This window comes from Mytilus galloprovincialis, chromosome 9 (genome assembly GCF_965363235.1).
Source record: "Mytilus galloprovincialis chromosome 9, xbMytGall1.hap1.1, whole genome shotgun sequence".
NCBI classification, from domain to species: domain Eukaryota; kingdom Metazoa; phylum Mollusca; class Bivalvia; order Mytilida; family Mytilidae; genus Mytilus; species Mytilus galloprovincialis.
This window is the reverse complement of record NC_134846.1, coordinates 92,572,534-92,598,646: the sequence shown is the minus strand read 5'-3', so window position 1 is coordinate 92,598,646 and position 26,113 is coordinate 92,572,534. Positions and strand designations below refer to the sequence as shown.

Here is a 26,113-nt window from a genome sequence, read left to right as displayed (position 1 = left end):
CTTTCTGTTAAATTCAATTATTTTCGTGTTTCGTGCCTCAGACCACAATTATTCTTCTCCTTTGCCACAATGCATCTTTTGGTAAAAGTCAAATTAAATTAAAAATTTGCACCGCTTCAAACATGAAATAAATGTAACTGCTTATATATAGACCATTATTTGTCTAATAAAATATGCTTCTAGGTCAATCCATAAATGATCATAAGTGCTTTTTCTTTTTAGAGCCTTATTACCATGCCAATGGTAGGATATGAATCTTGTATAAATGACTAAGACCGACTTAGGCCAATTTGAGGGTGGTCGGAGGGGTCCTGATCCCGAAATCCGGTGCTTAAAAACATGAAATCCCGAGATGCAGAATTTAAAGAAATTCATATCCCGAAATCGAAAAATATAATCCGGATCTCGTAAAGAACAATCCCCTAATCCCGGGGTTAAAAACACACGACCCTGACGTCCAGAAAAAGGTCCCGTCTCCCTCTAATCTCTACCCTACTTCCATTTTTGCCAAATCACTGCTTTCACTTCCAACAATAGTTTTTTATGACCTATTTACGGGCATTATGTTTTTTAGTCTGTGCGTCCGTTCGTTCGTCCGTTAGTCCGTCCGTCTATCCCGCTTCAGGTTAAAGTTTTTGGTCGAGGAGGTTTTTGATGAAGTTGAAGTCCAATCAACTCGAAACTTAGTAAATATAGTGCCGATGTGGCATCCGTGTACTATGGACACATTCTTGTTTCCACATGTTTTACTTATTTTAATATTATATTCAACTGGTATGACCCCTTAAATAATAATATATTTCAAAGAAAACTGCAGACAGAATACAGACAGTCTCTATATATTAAAGTATTATAATCGTAGTTTACATGTAGATAAACGCGAAAAATAATTGTCCTCTCTAAGGAGGTATAATAGTTGTGGTTCTGGCGATCTAAACACCATGATATGGAGAACGCTCTGATTGGCTTATTTATTTTTTCATTTTTGTTATCTATCATACGATTGGTTACTTGTGTGTGCTTCAAACCGGAAGTTTATCTATGACTAAAAGTCAGTCTGATGACGGAATCAATATTCAGACTATTTTTTTTTGTTTTTCTCCAAAAATAACACAATCTGAATAATCATAATAATGGATGACAAATGCAACTATGCATGTTACATATAGAACACAGAGGCATGATGATTAATTTAAGAGAAGCGACACACAAAATGAGGTCTTCTCGTTTAATAGTGTAGATGAGTCAAAGAATTAAGACGCAAAGAATAATTTTCTTAGGACTAGGAAAGGTGATGTTTACTGGTATATATAAACATTAAATACAAATTATGTATTGTGTATTCACTGTAATAAATGCTTTCTATTAATCTTCTCAAAAAATATCTAAAAATAATAGTCTTCAATTTAATCAAATCCTTTCTTTTATTTTTCATTATTATTTAAAAGTGTTGAAGCATGCTTAGAGAATATTCTTTAAACTCTGAAAAACCTAATTTTATAAGAATAAAAATAAATTAAAGTTCTACTCCCTTAAAGTTCAAATTTTCGTCACATATCCTAGTCCCTTAAACTTAAAATAGGCTAAACATGTTAACAATTTAAAATATCACACCTGTCCCAAATTTGAAAGAGATTCAAAGAATTATTTTATTGGTCTTCAATTAAGAAATAATTCATGGGGGCTTCAATATATCGTGATTTTACCACGGGTTGGCCCTTTATGACAAATATTTTACCCTGAGCGATTCTAATAGGACAAATACGATAATTCTTTTGGATCGAAGCGCTCTAGGTGAGGGACAATATTTGCCGTTCCCAGAAATAAACGGACTATTAAATTTGCGTAAAAGAACGGAGCAAACTGAATTCGTGACGTGCTTAAACTATTTTCAATAACTATTTGGATAGTTTTGGATGAATTTAAATGATAATTTACTTAAATGTATTACATGTATAAAAATAATTGGCTTATACTAGATTTTAGCATCGTTTGTTTCCATTTCCGTGTTGTGATGATTTTCGGTTTCACAAGCGTGTATTTTCCAGTAAAATGTCTATATTCTTACGTCATCTTTCTATGACGTCGGGAACTTCATCCATAAAAAAAGCATATGAGTACAATCCGAACAGCCCTGACAATATATTCATATTTTACCACGGGTGTGTACTCAAAGTGTTTGAAGGACGTCATGTTAGAATTTCATATATATTGAGGAAATGTGTTTAATAATTTGATTGTTTCTTCTTCTCTTAGTAAATTCCTTCTTTCTCAGAGCACCTATGTCACACAAAGACAGAACTTACACCACTTGAAAAAAAAATTACTATAAAAACTGACACCACTGAAGACATGTTTTATTTTTTCTCAGTTCTAGGTGCACCCGTATCACACAGAGACAGAACTCGACTCACACTAACCCAAACTGTGTTATCCTTATAAGCATTTCAAGTAGTCTTCAACCCAGTTTTTTTTTTAAATAAATCTAATAATGCAGAAACTGACTTACTGATGTTTGATTTCATTGGTGTACACAGTCCTAAATTGTCACAGACTACAGTAGGATTGAGTTCTTGTTTTAGGAGTTCCAGAATTGCTGGAGCATACTGATTGATGAAAGATGTACACTGGTCCTTCAATCCCCCTGGTAAACGGTCACAGAGCTCATTCAAAGCTGCTTCTATTTGGGCCTGTTTATTTAAAATAGATCACTGGTAAAATATAAGACACATGTAGATATATAATTAAGGATATGTAGACTAATGTATTCTCTAATTTATTTCTAATTACCTTTATCCTGATTTCTTTATTACTTTATACCAGATAAAGGATGCAAAAATCATGCAGTTAAAATGTTTTACAAAACAATATTTTATCTCAGGAAACATATACCTATGATTAACCTTAAGATATTGGCTCTCCCTAAAATAAGTACTTTAGTTCTAACTTACTGTTGTAGCGTTTTTGGCGAGGATAGAATCCAGTTCATTCATTGCAACCTTACATATGTCACAATATACACCTGAGGTCTTCACTGGTTTGGTGATGTTTGATTTCATTGGTGTACACAGTCCTAAATTGTCACAGACTACAGTAGGATTGAGTTCTTTTTTTAGGAGTTCCAGAATTGCTGGAGCATACTGATTGATGAAAGATGTACACTGGTCCTTCAATCCCCCTGGTAAACGGTCACAGAGCTCATTCAAAGCTGCTTCTATTTGGGCCTGTTTATTTAAAATAGATCACTGGTAAAATATAAGACACATGTAGATATATAATTAAGGATATGTAGACTAATGTATTCTCTAGTTTATTTCTAATTACCTTTATCCTGATTTCTTTATTACTTTATACCAGATAAAGGATGCAAAAATCATGCAGTTAAAATGTTTTACAAAACAATATTTTATCTCAGGAAACATATACCTATGATTAACCTTAAGATATTGGCTCTCCCTAAAATAAGTACTTTAGTTCTAACTTACTGTTGTAGCGTTTTTGGCGAGGATAGAATCCAGTTCATTCATTGCAACCTTACATATGTCACAATATACACCTGAGGTCTTCACTGGTTTGGTGTCGTGGATGAGCATGGCAGGAGTGATGTCATAGGCTATAATGGGTTCTGATTTAGTCAGGGATACAACAGATATTGCTGGCTGTTTCATTTCAACTGCTCTACAGAAGCCCACAAAGCTGCACACTGTTTCAGGGTCCTAAATATAGACAAGAAATACAATATTAGTCTTAGGTCTTCAGATCTTTACAAAGCTACACACTGTTTCAGGGTCCTAAATATAGACAAGAAATAAATCTTCAAATTTATACAAATCTTATTCTAAAACTATTAGAGGCAAAAATTCAACATAACTTGTTTATTAAACTGTAGTATCTAACATAAAAGTAATATTTATAAAGCTGTTTACCGATTCAACAATAACTCAGTTTCTAAATTCTTGATTGTTACTCATTCCAATTTTTTAAAAATAATACTTAGATTGGAATCCCTTTGTAACAAGCTTAACAGGGTTTACAATTTGAAGAAAAGAAAACAGGTCGACAAAAAAGGATTTATACTGTTAAAGAACTTACCAACTCATTTGCCAATAACTCAAAGAGGACTGAAGCATATTGATCTACCAGACTGGAACACTGAAAAAGGGAGATAATTTTACTAAAATTTTTAGAAATGCCCACACTTCTCCCCTATTATTCCCATTAACTAGTACATGTAACTAATATTTATAGTATTGTTTACATATGACTTATTTGTTCATGATTGTACAAAAAACAAATCATACTTTAGTTTTTATATATCTCTTAGCTAGAAGTTCTTTAAATGCAAGTGACAAGATTATCACAATAGGTGAGCAAATTTTCTTAATTGTTAATTTAATGCATTCAGTTGTACATTGTATTAGTCACAGAAATTTGTAAAGGGAAAGGAAATTCTATGTTGCTATTTTGAAAACAAGAAATAAACAAATTAACAAATAAAGGTTAACTTTGCAGTCTTTGTTCAAAATTGAAAATTGAGTACAAAGTAATTCAGGGTGGCTGGAAATCTTGTCTAAGCATTTTGATCACACTTGAATACAAATAATTTCAAGGTGGCTGGAAATCTCATCTCAGTAACCTTTAAATAGTGGTGGAAATGATGTGATTGATCAGAAATATAACTGTATTTCTCTTACCTCACTGGCTAAACCTCCAAGTTGGCTACATAATTCTTTCTTCACAAAATCTTTAATTTTACCCTGAAAATCAAATTGTAATGGAATACCAGACATTGACCAAACTAGAATGTATGTCAAGTTAAAAAAAAATCAAATATAGAACAAAAGTGAAAGTCTGAAAGTTAATGTTATTCATTCTAAGGAATTTACTTATACATGTATATCTAATGGAACTTCTTGATAGGAATACTGTAATTACAGATTATCGTTGATCATCAAAACGAGATTGATTCTTGCTTGAGCCAAGACGGCGAAAGTGAGAAAGGCAATCGAGTTGAGATGACCAATAATAATTTATCGCTATTTTACCTATGACGACGTTGTCAATTTAATGTCAATTTCGTTAGCAACGCCACATGCCTGCTTAGTTTCTAACGATAATTTTCCATCTCAAGCGAGTAGCATGATATGAAAAATTATCATAATCAAAGAGCTGAATAGCTCTGAGGGGAAAGACGGCCCTTGTTTCTTTTTTTTTTTGGGGGGGGGGGGGGGGGGGGTGGGGGTATCTTTTGATAGTCTTCATATAAAGAATGAAAAAAAGAACAGCTAGAACATGTAGAAAGGTTGACAATATTGAAGTCAATTGTTGTTCAATCTAATTTTGTTTCCTTAGTTTAGCATTTAATTTGGACCAATGGAAGAGATCTGCATCTTCTAAATCTAAACATTCGATTAAAGTTGATAGCTAATTATGTAAAATTCAACTGAATTCTGTCATTTAACAACAAGTTCTACAATGTTTTCTGAAATCTTAATTGTGTACCACTGAACTGCAGGCTAGGCCATTTTCTATTTTTTGTGACAGTACTCTAAGATTTTTATTTTTTTTTCTTAAGAAAGTTAAGGACTGAAAAATCCATTCAGTTTTAAGTTTTCATTGATGAAGTTCCCAGCTACAACTCTCATCACAGGGATACAGGTACTAATAAAAATAGCAATGATTGATTTAAACTTTGTGAAGCTTGTTTCCAAATCCTACATTTTAAAATATTAGTTAATTTCATGAATAAATACGTTTAAACTATAAAATGCAATCTTTTTTTTTCTAAATTTTTTTTGACCATTACAATGATTTATTTGTTGGTACACACAATTTAGTTTTAATGAAAGACTACGAATCATATACTAGTCACATTTTAAGTTTTATTTTAGTGGAAAATTACTCATCAATTGAGGTGCTCCTGATTTGGAGGAAGACTCACAAAACAGAATTTTACAGAAAAAATCAAAAAAAATCGTTTCTTTCCCCAATCTCATGTATCTCCACGAACTTTGTTTACTTTAAAAGTTGTTGACCTACAAATTAAAGTATTGTATGTTGCTGTTTGAATCATCTACAGCAAACATAATTATGTTAAAATTTAACAAATACCAATTTATAATTAGTGCACGAACTCTGAGAATGATTTAAATAACCAGTGAAGGATATCCCTGCTTCTGCATAGTGTGGAATTCCAACAATGACTTCATTATAAAATATAATGTAGGTTGGATATATTTAGAATATCTCGTCATACTGATTTTCCGGATTGTAAAAAGAAAGGTAAATAGTGTAAAGGGGAGCTCAAAATACGATAATGTTGCTAGAAACAGAAGGGAAATGTGTAGAAAAGTGTTTAAAGTCAATCTATTCATTTGTGTGTCTCATTCTCATCAATCTCAGTAAGATTTGTTGGGGGGTTTTCCACACTATAAAAACAAAATGAATGATGTGAGGATGTCACTGTGGTCAACCCCATAGGGGATTGACGGCTTGAAGCCGTCTTTCCCCAAAAAAAGATCAAAGGAAAAATGCACAAAATAGCGATAATGGAATCTTTTGATAGGAATAAATGACTTTCCTATGTAGTTAAGACACTTTTTTTTACATTTTTTGAAATATCAGACATACCTGTGCACTAGGGTCTCTATCTAGTGACTGGACATCTGACTTACCTGTGTAGTAGGATCTCTATCTAGAGACTGGACATCGGTCATTACATTTTTACATACATCACATTCTTCTTGTCCTCCTATAGCTTTCTAAATAACAAATTAACACATATGTATTCACTTCAATTTAAGAAGAGTTCTAATGTCCCTTGTATTGCACATATTTTATCTATCCAAGGGCAATAACTTACAAAGACTTCTTTTTTTTTTCCTTAAATAAAACTTTTTATAGATTTCTTACCAAATGAAGGCTTGAGAGCAAATACAATGAATTTCCAGTATAATTAATGTTTCCAAGGGACATAACTCTTTTAATTGTTCTGAGATAATTGGTAACAGACCAGACATTCTGGTATATTAGTTAAAACATAAAATCTACAAATCTTGTCAAATTTTCAAGATTTCAATATTCTGTATCAATATATGTCTTCAAAAATCTTCACATTTCTTAAATCATCAGACAAAAAAATAAATATTTGTTTAGATGATCATTAACTTGTTCGTCGCTTACTGTCCAGTGGCAAATAGTTTTTGTATATTCAGAACAAATTTGATGTAAAGATTATTAATTGTACCTTGTTAAATTTCTTGAATGTTTCTTTATTCTGCATCCTGATTCTTAAAGCTGTAAACAAATCTCCTTTGTTGTCACAGAAACCTAGAATTCTACAGGTTGTTTTGGGATCCTGGAAATAAAATAACAAACATTTCGTTTTCATTTTATCATGTCTTCATTTGCCCTCCTTTTACAATATGTTCAATATCACCTGCAATAACTAAATTACCTTTACCAAGTGGTGCTGTTACAAACTGTTATATCTAAAGATTAATCTGTTAATATCGCTATATGTGTTCCATTATCAAAAATTTACTGATAAAGCAGGAAACAGCATACCTGGCTCTTATTAATGAGATTTTCATTGCAGGCAAACCAAATTTGATTACCATTTGAACTTAATGTACATGTACATCACTATATTCATACCCTTATAATCTCAAGTTGTTTTTAATGAATCATTTACACCTATCAACCTGAGTAATTATAAAGGATGTGGACAATCGGTTCTTACTGTGATACTAAAGTACACTTGGTCAATCGGCTTACACAGTATCATCTACCATTTCTAAGTACAGTCCGTATTCGTACACCAATCTTGAGTTGTTTATTATTAAAAGTTACACCGTTTCATCTGAGTTAACGATGTCATTGATCACCGTTTTATCTGAGTAAACGATGTCATTGATCACCGTTTCATCTGAGTAAACGATGTCATTGATCACCGTTTCATCTGAGTTAACGATGTCATTGATCACCGTTTCATCTGAGTTAACGATGTCATTGATCACCGTTTCATCTGAGTTAACGATGTCATTGATCACCGTTTCATCTGAGTTAACGATGTCATTGATCACCGTTTCATCTGAGTAAACGATGTCATTGATCACCGTTACATCTGAGTTAACGATGTCATTGATCACCGTTACATCTGAGTAAACGATGTCATTGATCACCGTTTCATCTGAGTTAACGATGTCATTGATCACCGTTTCATCTGAGTTAACGATGTCATTGATCACCGTTTCATCTGAGTTAACGATGTCATTGATCACCGTTACATCTGAGTTAACGATGTCATTGATCACCGTTACATCTGAGTAAACGATGTCATTGATCACCGTTTCATCTGAGTAAACGATGTCATTGATCACCGTTTCATCTGAGTAAAATGTCATTGATCACCGTTTCATCTGAGTTAACGATGTCATTGATCACCGTTTCATCTGAGTAAACGATGTCATTGATCACCGTTACATCTGAGTTAACGATGTCATTGATCACCGTTACATCTGAGTAAACGATGTCATTGATCACCGTTTCATCTGAGTAAACGATGTCATTGATCACCGTTACATCTGAGTTAACGATGTCATTGATCACCGTTACATCTGAGTAAACGATGTCATTGATCACCGTTTCATCTGAGTAAATGATGTCATTGATCAATCAGTTCTCACAGTGACGTAATAAGCATTGGGATATAGGAATATTACGGGAAAGTGTATAAAGGCTAAAGTCATCTATTCACTGTTCTAATCATAATGGATTCAAAATTTTAAGACAATTGAAAGAAAGTGACATGGGTTATTTTAAGCAAGAGTTCCCCTCTTCATGCAGAATGTGCTTCTTGCATTTTTGTTGCTTAAATTCACATGAAGAAAGATAATATTTTATATTAGTCTACTTACTACTGTTTGTCCTAGGTACTGTAAGATTTCTGGAGTGTATTCCTCTACCACAAAATTACACTGAAAATAAAAGTATAGATAAATGTAATGTTTGACCTTGTCGTTTTAGAATCTAACGCATTATGGGAAATATTTCCCAAAGCGTACACCAAAACGTTAGTATTGGTTTAATCAAAGAGCAGATTGCTCTGAGAGATACGATTGCCATTGTTTCATTGACACATGTATACATTTAGCTGGATAATATTATTTTCAAAACTAATTCAACTGCAAATGTAAAATGTAATTTACGTAATCTGAATAGTTACAAAATAGACAATCCCGGATAAAAGTGTATGAACAATGTACTTAGGGCTATTGTGTTTTATTTTTGTACTATCAATTCCAAGTTTACTTTCCACAGCAGTGACTGAGACTCAGAGTGAGAGATGGTATTTCACTTCGTATCTTATCATCTATTTTCCTACGTTAGTTCTAGGAGGAACTCCATTCCTAACTCTTTAAATATTTAATTTCCTTTGGGTCAGTGATCATGACTCCTTTCCGTAAACATTTCTCGGTTTAAATTGCAATCGTGTTTAATACAATACGACGTTGATCGACAGTACGAGCTAATATTCGACTTGTTGTTTTGATTCAAAATTCACGGAAGTTACTTCCGGAAGGGAGACAACTCGACACGATAATATGGAAGACTCCATTTCGCCTGAAGGGGTGTTGTAGTTACTTTTATGCTTTTATTTTTTTTAATTTAAATGATGCATATGATTTAAAATTATGCAACAACAATAACCCTCAATAGCAGACATACATAGAAAAGATCCCATGAGTTATAAATTAATTAATTGAGTAGGGAATCCGGAGCAACCATTCAATCTTATACCCCTTGAAGTCTAGAACACTATACGCATGCGCATAATTACCAAAACAAACCCTGGAGCAAGAACTATATTAAATGTTTATTAAACGACCTGGATGGTTCTGTATTTCTTTATGGAAGTACAATCTCAAATCTCAGTTTCATAACGGTAACATATAGGAAAAACTCCACTTCAGTTCTTATATATGACAGAAATAGATTTATCGGAATTCAGAGAACTCTCGCATTTTTATCAAAACTTGGGAATTCCCTCTGACGTGTTTCTAAATTTATAAAAACACTAAATATAAATACTGCTTAATTCTGATTTTCCGTGTTGTTAAAAACACGCATATAAGTCAAGGGAATTATCAAACATGAAGATTATGAAAAGAACATTATAGGAAAGTTGTTAAAGTTCAATCCCTTTGTTTGTTTTTACCTTTTAAAGCAAGACAATCATAAGAATCTGTGATGTTCCTTAATGTTTAGAATAAAACGGTTGACGTGAGGGCATTGCTCTGAGCCACTGGTATAAGTCTACAGATTGCTTGAAAGCAATCGTATCCCAAAAAGTGATAAACAATGGAAATTCAACCAACGAAGTAACTTTATTTTGGTGTATAAACAATGAGATTTCCCATAGTCCTTTAGATTCTGAAAAGGTGAATTACTAGGATGATGGACAGGAAATTTGGAATGCCTAAGAGGAGAAGTTAATAATACTGAATGACTTCAAGAAGAACAACCCATTGATCTAAAGTATTATGTATAGCTCATACAAGACCTTGTGGCTAGGTCAGTTAAAGAAGAAGTTTCAATAAGAACCTAAAATGACCATTAATTCCCAATAACCTTTGAATGAGTATTTTATGGCAAATATGACAATGAATCATAGACCAAATAACATCATGCGCATAAATGGGGCATACAAGAAGATGTGTATTAATAGGCCAGTCATTCTAATTTTTTAAGGAAATTTAGTAAAGGTAAACTAAACTATTCCTACCATGCTCTTGATGGATTCTAGCTGTGAGCACAGAGTCTGCTTCAGCATAGCTTCAATCTGTTCCTACAAAGAGAAGTAAGAAATATATAATACAAAGTGCCAATCCAATAAATTTCTATTTTTTTTTACACCAGAGAATATTTTCAAAACATTTTTGATTTATGAGTTAGTGAACCAACTCTTTTCAAGAAAACAGAGAATTGAGTTGTTTTTAATGTTATTGCAGCCTTAATTAATTAGATTTTTTTATTTTGATGGTGGTATCTCTCTCAAACACAGCAAAATTCAATACAACTGATCTACACAGAAAAACACTCCACTAAGAGGCTAAGTTGGAAAAATTATGTCCCTAGGAGCATGGATCTTGAGACTTAAAATCAATTCAAATTCAGCTATTATAAAAGATAAAAATATCTATTTGAATCTTTATGAAAATGTTTCTCCTTGCTACTTTTTCTTTAGGATTCCAGAATGTTGATTTTGGGACATTACTTCTTGGTGATAACATATTATAATGGTTATTCTATATCAATATTTCTAAATATTTGTGCAACAACCCCATAAAACTACAGTACAATTAGATACATACCTGTGTCTCATTGCTGACTATCATGTTCTGGATATCTGTGAAGAAATTTGTACAGTCTGTACATACATCGGCACTCTTTGTTGATGTTTCCTACAATAAGAAAAGAAAACTTAGGTAAATCTGCACAAAGTAGCATGAATTGATGCTATAACTCTGACATGCCATTTGCAAAAACATTCAGATGTTATACTCTTTTCAAATTTATACTTTTCTCTAATGGTTGATTTATCTTTTTATCATCATCATGGTGGTTAACTTAATCTGTTTTTCACTGGTTAAAATTAATAATGACATCAAATCTTGTTTTCTCTGAGATCACTATCAATGTATCATGCCTGATGACATCAAATCTTGTTTTCTCTGAGATCACTATCAATGTATCATGCTGATGACATCAAATCTTGTTTTCTCTGAGATCACTATCAATGTATCATGCCTGATGACATCAAATCTTGTTTTCTCTGAGATCACTATCAATGTATCATGCTGACGACATCAAATCTTGTTTTCTCTGAGATCACTATCAATGTATCATGCCTGATGACATCAAATCTTGTTTTCTCTGAGATCACTATCAATGTATCATGCCTGATGACATCAAATCTTGTTTTCTCTGAGATCACTATCAATGTATCATGCCTGATGACATCAAATCTTGTTTTCTCTGAGTTCAATATCAATGTATCATGCCTGATGATGTCACACAAAAAGAATAAAATTTGCCTACAAATAATTCATGTTATTGTATTTTGACTGGTAACATTAAACTTTTAAATATTTAACAAGGCCCTCTTTGAAAATTTAACTCTCTAGAGAGGAACATTATTTTATCACACTCATTGCAGCTGTAAAATCACTCTAAAGCAAACAGGCAGTAAGCAGAGTCATGTCTGGTAATAATGTCTTTCATTGATGTACTTTAGATTCAAAAGATTTGTAGGATAGAGATGACACACCAGTATAGATTCAAAAGATTTGTAGGATAGAGATGACACACCAGTATAGATTCAAAAGATTTGTAGGATAGAGATGACACACCAGTATAGTACACCATTTCCATTTGGATACTGAGATATAGATTCCACCACTGCAACAAGTGAGTTACGATATTTCTTCACTCGAGACAGTTAAATTTCAATATTTAAAGCGTGAGGCTTTCAGAGCTTTTTAAAAAATTGAAATTTAACTGTTGAGAGTAGGTAAATATTGGAATCTGTTTCTCTGAAGGGTTTTTATCCTTCCTTTTCAAAGATTGATTTAAAAATATTGTGTTCTTTATATGTAACTTAACCGGACATGGTCGCCTTTTTTCATGACACAATAGGAAATTCAGAAAAAACCAAGAAAATTAGACGTCATAATTAAATTTCGACCAATCATTTGCCCAGAACAGACACAGTGAGAAGAAATATTTTTCTCACACCTATAAAGAAATGTGAAAATAGCACAAAAATTATAGAAATAAAGTTCAATACTTGTCATTTGTGTGAATGATGAAAATGTAATATGTAAATACCTGTGTTGATATCTTTTGGTGTTGTGCTAAGTCTTCAAAGCCAGTACACATCTTCAAAGTGGCACATATCTGTTCTGGGGTCTGTACAAAATAAAGGCAAATATTGAACTGGTATTGTATACTATCAATGTGACTAAATATTACTCTAAACTACAAGGCTATAATATTCTATGATTAATTTAATAGGTTTGAGTATTCTTGATGAAAGTTAATCCAGAAAGCCACTTCAGGTGCCAAAAGTGTTACCTTCACATTTCATATCTACTGAGGTCAAAGACTGAGAAATATTGATAATAGCTATATTCATGGTATAGCCAAATTATGTGCCAAGTTATCAATATATCTGTTTAGCATGTTTAGGGTCTATACACAATGAGGTAAATTTTATACTATTCAGAAACTAATCAAATGTGACTGAATATTACAAGATTTGCATAATCTTTTATTTCATCATCTATGAAAAACTCCAATAGCAAAATCCCAGGACAATTTTGTTGTTATATAGTCAACCAGTCTGCAACCAAGACATGTTTATCAAAATGACATATCGATGACTAGTATTTGTCAATGTTATTAATGTCATCTCAATATCTCAGGATCTTTAATCATAAAATAGTAAGACCAAATTTTATAGGACATTAACTGGTTGATTACAATATTCTCCAAATTTGCTCCATTTACAGTAAAATTAAAAAGAACAGTTTGTGTTGATTTTGAAAATTTTGAATTAGGATTTCTTTCATGACGAGGATGGTGCATAGAGATTTATATGTAGAATTTGTGTAATTCATGAGTTAAGTATAGGCTATATGATATGTATAATGTCTTCTAAGTGTTTTCTGAAATAATGAAGAGTTATCTCCCTTACCAGAGGACTCTTCAGCAATTGAAGCAACAAGGGTAGATCTGTTTTGACAAAGGCAGTACACTGAAAAATATGAAATAAATTAACAATATTACATTTCTGATTAATTCTATATTTTTTATTGATCATTTTAAAAAACAATAAAAAAAAACTACAAGGATTTTCCTGATCCACTATGGTGTGTAATTGATGTGCTATTTTAAACATATTTTATTGTTCAAAATGACAAATGGATCAGACACAAGTTTACAACTTAGTAATGTCTTTTCCAAAAGATGTGTAATCTATTTCTGTCTTCAACATTTTGATTTTGATTCTTGAGATATAAAGTTCATTTTTTAGGAAGTCATATAAGTCGAACTGAGAATGATTTCAAAAATAAAAAAAAAAAAAAAAAATTTTTAGATACGAAAAGAGATATTTTCAATTTAAAGCATTCCTGGTTGAGATCTGACAAAATATGTTTAATCCAACTGTTTTTTTTTTAATGTATTTTTGTCAATACCCTACAAAGGGACATTCAGCTTTTAAAAGCAAGGATTTAAAACATTAACAATATTTTCCTTTAAGAAACGCTGTTACAAAACTTATGTACAGCTTCAGTTACCTTGTTTTTTAAATCTGTTCTGGTCAGAAGGTTACACACCTCATTCATGTACTCCTTTATTTTCTCCTGCAAAAAAATATAATCATTTTATAATAGTGAGCAAGACCAACATTGAATACCAACTCTCAAAATGTATGTCTGTAAAATAATTTTCATGAAGATGCAGACATACCCCATACCATATTTCTTAAGAATTTACTTATTCTTGCATGGCTGTCTACAATTTATATATCTTGTTTTTGTACAATTTTGATATATTTATTTCTGACTATACAGAACTGATATTGTGTACTAATTTCTTATCACCTTGTCTACCATTTAATTTGTTTTCCCCTTACCTCTGTATCACCTTGCTTTAACTTTTCCTTTGCTTCTGTTATACCAATCTTACATATATTACACTCCAATGCCTGGAACAAATAAAATCAATTGATAATTCAATATATCCTTGTGTAGTTTTTTCTTATTCTTTTTAATTTTTACTGTGAACCCCTGCATCCGAGAGGATCCACCTTTGCCAAACTAGCGTTGTACCTAACAACCACACAACATGAACGAAACACCGGACCATTTAAAGAGTTCTCGATCCGTTGCCGAAAATTACCAGATACGGAGAAAAAATAAGGAGAGATTTGGAAACAAGCAACCACAGAAACATACAAAGAAGAAGAAGTCCATCACTGAAGATTTACATACCATACATAAGTACACAAAAGTCAAAGAAATTCGGAATACCAGGCATTTTACTTAGGAAAAAAGGAAGGAACCAGAACCAAGATGAACCACATAAACCACAAACCATATTTATAAAGAAAAGCTTCATCCACGGACATTTTATTAGCAAAGATAATTTTTATGAACACATCTACCAAGATTTACAATTCCCAAAATTGCGGCGATCACACACTTCACCTTTTACCTACTCAATGGAAGCAGTACCTCCCTCGGAGCGAAGCCAGTTGAATTGGTACGGGATGGCCAATGGGGTGTTGTCCAATTTGGAAATGAACTGACATTTTATGAGCTACTTCCATCATTTCTACATTATTACCACTAGAAACTTCTATGAGGACCACTACACAGACGTGCAAGAATAGGAGATAACCACATCGTTAATAACTTTATTGACTAACTTTCTCTTTGAATTATACTAGATTCTTATTTTACTTTCACTTTCTATTTATATCTATAACGTCGTCATAACAACCTCTATTGTTAAGGCAAACCGCACAACCGCAAAATTTGTACTTCACTGTTTGATTTCATGTATAATATTGTCCTGAAGACGCCACGCTTGTTGGCGAAACATGTCGACCACAATAAATTAATCACCATGCGGTAATTGATGGGTGTTGTTGTCTTTAATTACGTTTATTTGCTTTTATAGTGAAAGACAACTGTGAATACCGCGTGGTATCCACCCGCTATTACCCAACCGCACGATAACCACTTCAGGTGTTGGTTCACCATTATTAAGTTGAAGTTTACTTTTTTACTGTGAACCCCTGCATCCGAGAGGATCCACCTTTGCCAAACTAGCGTTGTACCTAACAACCACACAACATGAACGAAACACCGGACCATTTAAAGAGTTCTCGATCCGTTGCCGAAAATTACCAGATACGGAGAAAAAATAAGGAGAGATTTGGAAACAAGCAACCACAGAAACATACAAAGAAGAAGAAGTCCATCACTGAAGATTTACATACCATACATAAGTACACAAAAGTCAAAGAAATTCGGAATACCAGGCATTTTACTTAGGAAAAAAGGAAGGAACCAGAACCAAGATGAACCACATAAACCACAAACCATATTTATAAAGAAAAGCTTCATCCACGGACATTTTATTAGCAAAGATAATTTTTATGAACACATCTACCAAGATTTACAATTCCCAAAATTGCGGCGATCACACACTTCACCTTTTACCTACTCAATGGAAGCAGTACCTCCCTCGGAGCGAAGCCAGTTGAATTGGTACGGGATGGCCAATGGGGTGTTGTCCAATTTGGAAATGAACTGACATTTTATGAGCTACTTCCATCATTTCTACATTATTACCACTAGAAACTTCTATGAGGACCACTACACAGACGTGCAAGAATAGGAGATAACCACATCGTTAATAACTTTATTGACTAACTTTCTCTTTGAATTATACTAGATTCTTATTTTACTTTCACTTTCTATTTATATCTATAACGTCGTCATAACAACCTCTATTGTTAAGGCAAACCGCACAACCGCAAAATTTGTATTTCACTGTTTGATTTCATGTATAATATTGTCCTGAAGACGCCACGCTTGTTGGCGAAACATGTCGACCACAATAAATTAATCACCATGCGGTAATTGATGGGTGTTGTTGTCTTTAATTACGTTTATTTGCTTTTATAGTGAAAGACAACTGTGAATACCGCGTGGTATCCACCCGCTATTACCCAACCGCACGATAACCACTTCAGGTGTTGGTTCACCATTATTAAGTTGAAGTTTACTTTTTTATTGTGAACCCCTGCATCCGAGAGGATCCACCTTTGCCAAACTAGCGTTGTACCTAACAACCACACAACATGAACGAATCACCGGACCATTTAAAGAGTTCTCGATCCGTTGCCGAAAATTACCAGATACGGAGAAAAAATAAGGAGAGATTTGGAAACAAGCAACCACAGAAACATACAAAGAAGAAGAAGTCCATCACTGAAGATTTACATACCATACATAAGTACACAAAAGTCAAAGAAATTCGGAATACCAGGCATTTTACTTAGGAAAAAAGGAAGGAACCAGAACCAAGATGAACCACATAAACCACAAACCATATTTATAAAGAAAAGCTTCATCCACGGACATTTTATTAGCAAAGATAATTTTTATGAACACATCTACCAAGATTTACAATTCCCAAAATTGCGGCGATCACACACTTCACCTTTTACCTACTCAATGGAAGCAGTACCTCCCTCGGAGCGAAGCCAGTTGAATTGGTACGGGATGGCCAATGGGGTGTTGTCCAATTTGGAAATGAACTGACATTTTATGAGCTACTTCCATCATTTCTACATTATTACCACTAGAAACTTCTATGAGGACCACTACACAGACGTGCAAGAATAGGAGATAACCACATCGTTAATAACTTTATTGACTAACTTTCTCTTTGAATTATACTAGATTCTTATTTTACTTTCACTTTCTATTTATATCTATAACGTCGTCATAACAACCTCTATTGTTAAGGCAAACCGCACAACCGCAAAATTTGTACTTCACTGTTTGATTTCATGTATAATATTGTCCTGAAGACGCCACGCTTGTTGGCGAAACATGTCGACCACAATAAATTAATCACCATGCGGTAATTGATGGGTGTTGTTGTCTTTAATTACGTTTATTTTCTTTTTAATTTTGTAAGAAATAAAAATATAAAACACTAAAACAATTTTCTTCCATAAGGTAGTAAGTAAAATAGTGTTATATTACAAATAAAGAAAGTAACACTTTTTTTCATCATTTTTTGACAATGAAATACATCCCAATCATTTTTCTATTTTATCTAAGTCTAGACTCCTTATTGTAAAGATTTTCATAACAGCCGTTCTTCAAGTTTGATTAAATAATGGCAAGTATTCCATGAATCATTTATATTGTAATCCTCATTTTGTTTCTAAAGGTAATCTAGTCCTGACATCCATTACCAGTTACCTGCAAAGTCTTCATATCTAAGGTCTTTTAATCCTTCATCATGTTTATAAAAGTTTTGTTAAAAATATTTTATTTTCAAAAAAATTTGTGAATACTTATCCAAGAAGGACAACTCTAACATAAATGTCAGACTAACTATATTTGTCAAACAATACTTACATCTTTAGGTTTAATGATCTGTGTCTTCCATACTGTGTCTATACAATGCTGAACAGCACCACATTTCTTGGCATTCAAGGCATGGCTACACCAATAGGATGGCCCATACGAACACTCTTTAGTCCCAAGGAGACCAGGGTCTGCAAAGGCTGAAAGAACAAATTATGAGCACAATTTAATGGATAAGTTAGCTACACCAGTATGACTAACAGCTATGGGTCAATGTGCCAAATCAATTCCAGTAGATTGTACTAGTTATTATAGTAACATATTTGCCACTTGGTTAATATGAATAGTAATCTGATTGACATTCATACCAAATTTCCTAATTTCTATAATAATAATGTATTTAAATCATGGAAATACAACTATTATCTTATATGAATAAGAACTTTTACATTACACAAAGGAATATAAAGAATTGCATTATTTAATTTGAATAAAAATTATCAAATATTTTGCCTTTAAATTTGTATATATATATGTTATATAAAATATCATCATACACATGGTCATTGAATATTTCCCATCCAGAGATTTTAAAACACCTTATTCAATATTTATAGACAAAGTCACAAAGTGTAAAAAATTATTTTAAAAAATTTACAATCAATAGTACCTACTACACAATTATTGATTTATGGTGCAGATTATAGCAGAAAGGCATTAATATTTTAAAAGTATTAAAAACTTTGAAAACCAGATGCTCCGCAGGGTGCAGCTTTATACGACCACAGAGGTTGAACCCTGAACTGTTGGGGCAAGTATGGACACAACATTCAAGCTGGATACAGCTCTAAATTTGGATTGTGATTAAATAGTTGACACAGCATAGGTTTCTGACACAGAATGAATGTGGTCTAATGAACTTAAAAATTGTTTTTTGCCTTTGAGCAATTCACTATGCTGTTGAATATTAATCCTCTCAAAAAAATGTTTGAAGAAATTTTCTTTTTATTTATGAAATCTGAAATGAGAAAAATTTAACCCCCCCCCCATTTTTTTTTCACATCCCCCTTTCCCTTTTTCCAAAGCTGATCTCAATTCAAATTTCTAATGGAGTTTGCAACAATAACTACTCATTTAAATACATCATAAAATATTAAAATGTAACAAAAGGTGCTTGTTATCACTGAATGGTAAAGATTGTTTTAATTTATCAGTTGGTAGTAAAAGTGAATATACATTGTATATTGTATAAAACAATGATTTAAGTTGACTCAACTACTATTCTGGACAAAGAAAGATAACTCCAATCAATTGAAAATTTCTTGCTATTGCACAATATTGTGCAATTAGATATTTCTGGCTATTGTGCAATACTGTGCAATTGAAAAATATTTGCTATTGCACAATACTGTGCAATTGAAGATTTCTTGCTATTGCGCAATACTGAGCAATTGAAGATTTCTTGCTATTGCTGAATACTGTGCAATTGAAAATTTCTTGCTATTGCACAATACTTAATATAATAATTTTGGATCCTGATTTGAACCAACTTGAAAACTGGGCCCATAAACAAAAATCTAAGTACATGTTTAGATTCAGCATATCAAAAAAGCCCAAGAATTCAATTTTTGTTAAAATCAAATTTAGTTTAATTTTGGACCCTTTGGACTTTAATGTAGACCAATTTGAAAACGGGACCAAAAATTAAGAATCTACATACACAGTTAGATTTGGCATATCAAAGAACCCCAATTATTCAATTTTTGATGAAATCAAACAAAGTTTAATTTTGGACCCCGATTTGGACCAACTTGAAAACTGGGCCAATAATCAAAAATCTAAGTACATTTTTAGATTCAACATATTAAAGAACCCCAAGGATTCAATTTTTGTTAAAATCAAACTAAGTTTAATTTTGGACCCTTTGGACCTTAATGCAGACCAATTTGAAAAAGGGACCAAAAATTAAGAATCTACATACACAGTTAGATTTAGCATGTCGAAGTTCCCCAATTATTCAATTTTTGATGAAATCAAACAAAGTTCAATTTTGGACCCTTTGGGCCCCTTATTCCTAAGCTGTTGGGACCAAAACTCCCAAAATCAAACCCAACCTTCCTTTTATGGTCATAAACCTTGTGTTTAAATTTCATAGATTTCTATTTACATATACTTAAGTTATGGTGCGAAAACCAAGAATAATGCTTATTTGGGCCCCTTTTTGGCCCCTTATTCTTAAACTGTTGGGACCTCAACTCCCAAAATCAATCCCAACCTTCCTTTTGTGGTCATAAACCTTGTGTTTAAATTTTACTGATTTCTATTTACTTATACTAAAGTTATTGTGCGAAAACCAAGAATAATGCTTATTTGGGCCCTTTTTTGGCCCCTAATTCCTAAACTGTTAAAACCAAAACTCCCAAAATCAATCCCAACCTTCCTTTTGGGGTCATAAACCTTGTGTCAAAATAACATAGATTTCTATTCACTTAAACTAAAGTTATAGTGCGAAAACCAAGAAAATGCTTATTTGAGCCCTTTTTGGCCCCTAATTCCTAAAATGTTGGGACCAAAACTCCCAAAATCAATCCCAACCTTCCTTTTGTGGTCATAAACCTTGTGTCAAAATTTCATCGATTTCTATTTACTTTTACTAAAGTTAGAACTTAGAGTGCGAAAACTAAAAGTATTCGGACAATGACGACGCAAGACGACGACGCCAACGTGGTAGCAATATACGACGAAAAATTAAAATTTTTGCGGTCGTATAAAAACCATCAAAATATGGAAAATAACCCTTCTCTGGAAATCTTTTACAAATTTCTGATGGTAGGTTTATATAAAAGCAAAAATTTGTATAAATTGAAGGTTACCACATCATTCTTCATAAATTAAATTATATAACAGTTGGACAATAAAAAAAATCTTTAAATATAAAAGAAACACATGACTGAGATGGTGTTCTATTGGTTAACATTGATGTTGCATAACCAACATCTTAAGTACATGTACATCATTATATCATAAAAACATAAAGTAAGAACTTGGGTGGAATCGGACATTGGCATGACAGTGGGCAATTTATACTTCAACTGCATGCTTAAATTTAGAGTGACATGGACAACACATCCTTCCTAAACTGGTAAAATATAGGGTCACCATGTCATGGTATTTATGTGGCCTCAGAAATATATCCCTTTTCAGACTTGATGTAACTGCATATTTTATCATTTGACACAAAAAAAAACAGATGCCCAACTTCAGCATGAATTTAAATACAGTGTATGGATGATGATTATATCTCTACCCCCCTTGTCAAAATCATTTTGGATGTGTTGTAAATTACTCTAAGAATTAACTATATCTAATTCTAATGCAATTGTTTTGTATCAATGGTTCTGATTGGATTACTGTTAGCGTACAATTCTCCGCTACACGTCGCCAGGTAAACTAAATTTGCGACAGTAAAACTACCAATGGACGTCCTTAAAGCTTCAAATACAACACAGTTATCTCTTAAATATACTGCATCCAATAATACGACAGCCCATGGCCAATTTAAAAAAGGTTCTGGAGTCATTTATTTTTTATCTTTAGAAGTCAAATTGAAACAAGGAATTATTGGAATATGGAAAATTGATTAGAAATGTTTAAAAAAAAAAAAATAACCCACATTTATAGGGTTAGCCATGCATGCCTATGGTTAATTTTACTTTCACTAATACTTCAGTATAAACTAACTAACCTCCTTAGCCATGTGCATGTGGCTAACCCTTAATTTAAGTTTGATTAGTTAACATCATACATTTCTTCTCAATTTTCCAGAATTATTCCAAATTTAAATAATTCCTTGTTTTAATTGCATTCACAAATGCATATGTAAATTATGTTTCTATTCTATTTTCCTATAATACTGAAGTACTGAGCTTGAACTTAACGAAACCGAATTCCATGGTCTAGTGAATTAAAGCATCACATGATTGATCTTGACCTACTGGAAATAGAATCCCAAGGTCTATGCAATATTAGGGTTTTACATAAAGTGAATTTAACCTTAAAGGCTTATAACAATAGAAATTCAAGGTCTGGTGGATTTCAGCATCACATGCACATCACATGCACATCACATGAACATCACATGTTTTGCAAACTTGATTTTAAAGAATCAAAATTACAAGGTCTAGTGAGTTCAGCATTATGAAAGCAGCTTAGAATTATTCTTAAAAAAACTTTGAGTCACATGTTTTGAACTTTAAATATCACCTGACTGAATTGCAAGTATATTTTAAGCACATGACTCGTGACAGAAGAACAATACATACAGTAGTTCAATGATCTGACATTTAAACATGCTTTTATCTTTACAATTTCAGAAAGTTGAATTAGTATACAAAAATACCATGTCTCTAGATCTCATCCAATCAAAATACAGCATTATTGCATAAGGTGGAATTATAATACAAAGTGATGATACATCAGAAATTTAAATTCAACTGATTTTTTTATCATATGTATGTAAAAATTTACCTTATCTAACATATATCTCTGTTTACATCATGGTTTACAATACAATGAATGAGTGTCTTAAATGTATCTATCTACATGTAGTAAAATTTTTAATTAATTTTGGATGGTGTGATTTAAATCTTAGTCCAGACTTTATTACAAAAGTTTAAAATCATCTTGTGTTTAAACAATGTTGAGGTCCCTAAATTAATATGGCAATATTAGACATTTTCAACAAAAATTCATTAGAATAGACGTTTGATATATATTGCTGTAAAAACTATTGAACATTATTTTCTATTTTTAATAATAAGTCATTTTATTTAATGGCCAGTTGAAGACCACCTCCAGGTTCTGGATTTTCTCGCTGTGTTGAAGACCCATCGGTGGGCTTCAGCTGTTGTCTGCTCTTTGGTTGGGTTGTTGTCTATATGACATATTCCCCAGTTCCATTCTTAATCTTATCTTGGGTGGTTAACATGGTTAGCAAGGAATCTAGTTAGACTAAGAAGGCATTATTTATAAACAATTTCATCAATACAGTAGGTTTGTAACACTAACTATTTTGTTGTTCCTTTATTTTAGTTGTAGACTATAGCTATTGCTAACTCAGTTATTGTGCCATGTATCCTGGATTCAAACAACAATTTCAGTAGTACAATAGTTAATTAACAGAGATAAGGGATGCCATGTATCCTGGATACAAACAACAATTTCAGTAGTACAATAGTTTATTAACAGAGATAAGGGATGACATGTATCCTGGATTCAAACAACAATTTCAGTAGTACAATAGTTTATTAACAGAGATAAGGGATGACATGTATCCTGGATACAAACAACAATTTCAGTAGTACAATAGTTTATTAACAGAGATAAGGGATGACATGTATCCTGGATTCAAACAACAATTCCAGTAGTACAATAGTTTATTAACAGAGATAAGGGATGACATGTATCCTGGATACAAACAACAATTTCAGTAGTACAATAGTTTATTAACAGAGATAAGGGATGACATGTATCCTGGATTCAAACAACAATTCCAGTAGTACAATAGTTTATTAACAGAGATAAGGGATGACATGTATCCTGGATTCAAACAACAATTCCAGTAGTACAATAGTTAATTAACAGAGATAAGGGATGACATGTATCCTGGATTCAAACAACAATTCCAGTAGTACAATAGTTAATTAACAGAGATAAGGGATGACATGTATCCTGGATTCAAACAACAATTCCAGTAGTACAATAGTTAATTAACAGAGATAAGGGATGACATGTATCCTGGATACAAACAACAATTTCAGTAGTACAATAGTTAATTAACAGAGATAAGGGATGACATGTATCCTGGATTCAAACAACAATTCCAGTAGTACAATAGTTTATTAACAGAGATAAGGGATGACATGTATCCTGGATTCAAACAACAATTCCAGTAGTACAATAGTTTATTAACAGAGATAAGGGATGACATGTATCCTGGATTCAAACAACAATTCCAGTAGTACAATAGTTAATTAACAGAGATAAGGGATGACATGTATCCTGGATTCAAACAACAATTCCAGTAGTACAATAGTTAATTAACAGAGATAAGGGATGACATGTATCCTGGATTCAAACAACAATTTCAGTAGTACAATAGTTAATTAACAGAGATAAGGGATGACATGTATCCTGGATTCAAACAACAATTCCAGTAGTACAATAGTTTATTAACAGAGATAAGGGATGACATGTATCCTGGATACAAACAACAATTTCAGTAGTACAATAGTTTATTAACAGAGATAAGGGATGACATGTATCCTGGATTCAAACAACAATTTCAGTAGTACAATAGTTTATTAACAGAGATAAGGGATGACATGTATCCTGGATACAAACAACAATTCCAGTAGTACAATAGTTAATTAACAGAGATAAGGGATGACATGTATCCTGGATTCAAACAACAATTTCAGTAGTACAATAGTTAATTAACAGAGATAAGGGATGACATGTATCCTGGATTCAAACAACAATTTCAGTAGTACAATAGTTAATTAACAGAGATAGGGGATGACATGTATCCTGGATTCAAACAACAATTTCAGTAGTACAATAGTTTATTAACAGAGATAGGGGATGACATGTATCCTGGATTCAAACAACAATTTCAGTAGTACAATAGTTAATTAACAGAGATAAGCTTTACAATATTGCTTCCAAATTCATATTCATTTCAGAATCTATGGGGTTTTTTATATAAAAAAAAATGACCATTATTACATTTGTAAATTGTACTTATACTATTTATTGATTTAATATTTTCCTTCCTGTAACAAGACTTCATTTCCTTAATCATAGGACATGTAGGAATTACATTTATATTTCAGCTTAACAATGATCTAATTACTTTTGTCTAAATTTTTTAATTTTATCTGAGAAAAGCTTTAAATTGTGAGAAATAAAATATATATGAAAATGGATGTAACCACCCTCTTAATTATATAGCTGCAGAACAGTAGATCTTAGGACCTTATGATGATAATTGAGAATCAGAAAACCATAAATATTTTGGAAATAATAAGTGAAACCTGAACCTGGGTAGCAAAAATTATTCAGAAAACATTTTAAAATAGGAAAAATCTATAGCTATATGGTCTGCAAATTGTCAAAAAATACCATAAGCACCTAAGAGCTACATTGTACGATGCCACTGATAAACTATGTAGTTGTGAATCTTTCACTACTTATACGTATCCTAAGGATATTTCATATATAAAAAAGAAGATGTGGTATGATTGCCAATGAGACAACTATCCACAAAAGACCAAAATGACACAGACATTAACAACTATAGGTAACCGTACGGCCTTCAACAATGAGCAAAGCCCATACCGCATAGTCAGCTATAAAAGGCCCTGTTAAGACAATGTAAAACAATTCAAAGGAGAAAACAAACGGCCTTATTTATGTAAAAAAATGAACGAAAAACAAATATGTAACACATAAACAAACGACAACCACTGAATTACAGGCTCCTGACTTATATATATCTCTTTTAGAAGGTGTAGCAACAACTTAAGGTTTGATTGCTCTAACAAAATGATAACCATTGTTTCTCTTGATATCTCATTTCAAAGATATCAATGTTGAACAATTATAGAAATTTGAAAGAAAAAAAGTTATCTCACTACTTACCAAAAGAAGTAAACGAAAGAATCACTAGAAACTTCATATTTCTCAAGTCAAAACAAACTCGTTCTTTGATTATATGATTGTTTGTCGGATGATGATCCAAATGTGCAGCCAGTTTATACTGTCTAGCAATTTATAAAGATTGCAATAGCATCATGTGATCGTTAAAATTCAGTCTTGCAAATCTTTAATGACGAATAGTAAAATCCATACATGTTTGGTCCTGTATATGT

The 26,113-nt window shown here is 32.4% G+C and overlaps 1 protein-coding gene across 2 annotated transcripts in view; it reads right to left on the bottom strand.

The window, feature by feature from the left end:
• LOC143046377 (prosaposin-like) overlaps positions 1 to 26,113 on the bottom strand; it is a 37,112-nt gene that overhangs the window by 7,310 nt on the left and 3,689 nt on the right. Inside the window, exons 1-16 of one of the 2 annotated variants that reach the window (XM_076219520.1) lie at positions 25,884 to 26,011; positions 18,234 to 18,382; positions 14,702 to 14,773; positions 14,364 to 14,429; positions 13,760 to 13,819; positions 12,892 to 12,972; positions 11,376 to 11,465; positions 10,787 to 10,849; positions 8,919 to 8,978; positions 7,247 to 7,357; positions 6,675 to 6,761; positions 4,695 to 4,757; positions 4,093 to 4,152; positions 3,486 to 3,716; positions 2,952 to 3,224; positions 2,510 to 2,690 (exon numbers count right to left, since the gene is read on the bottom strand). In XM_076219520.1, coding sequence (XP_076075635.1) covers positions 2,510 to 2,690; positions 2,952 to 3,224; positions 3,486 to 3,716; positions 4,093 to 4,152; positions 4,695 to 4,757; positions 6,675 to 6,761; positions 7,247 to 7,357; positions 8,919 to 8,978; positions 10,787 to 10,849; positions 11,376 to 11,465; positions 12,892 to 12,972; positions 13,760 to 13,819; positions 14,364 to 14,429; positions 14,702 to 14,773; positions 18,234 to 18,382; positions 25,884 to 25,920 — 1,684 coding nt within the window. In that variant the 5' untranslated portion in view covers positions 25,921 to 26,011. Of the gene's footprint in view, positions 1 to 2,509; positions 2,691 to 2,951; positions 3,225 to 3,485; positions 3,717 to 4,092; positions 4,153 to 4,694; positions 4,758 to 6,674; positions 6,762 to 7,246; positions 7,358 to 8,918; positions 8,979 to 10,786; positions 10,850 to 11,375; positions 11,466 to 12,891; positions 12,973 to 13,759; positions 13,820 to 14,363; positions 14,430 to 14,701; positions 14,774 to 18,233; positions 18,383 to 25,883; positions 26,012 to 26,113 lie in introns of those variants that run through there. The other variant, XM_076219519.1, reaches the window with a different exon arrangement.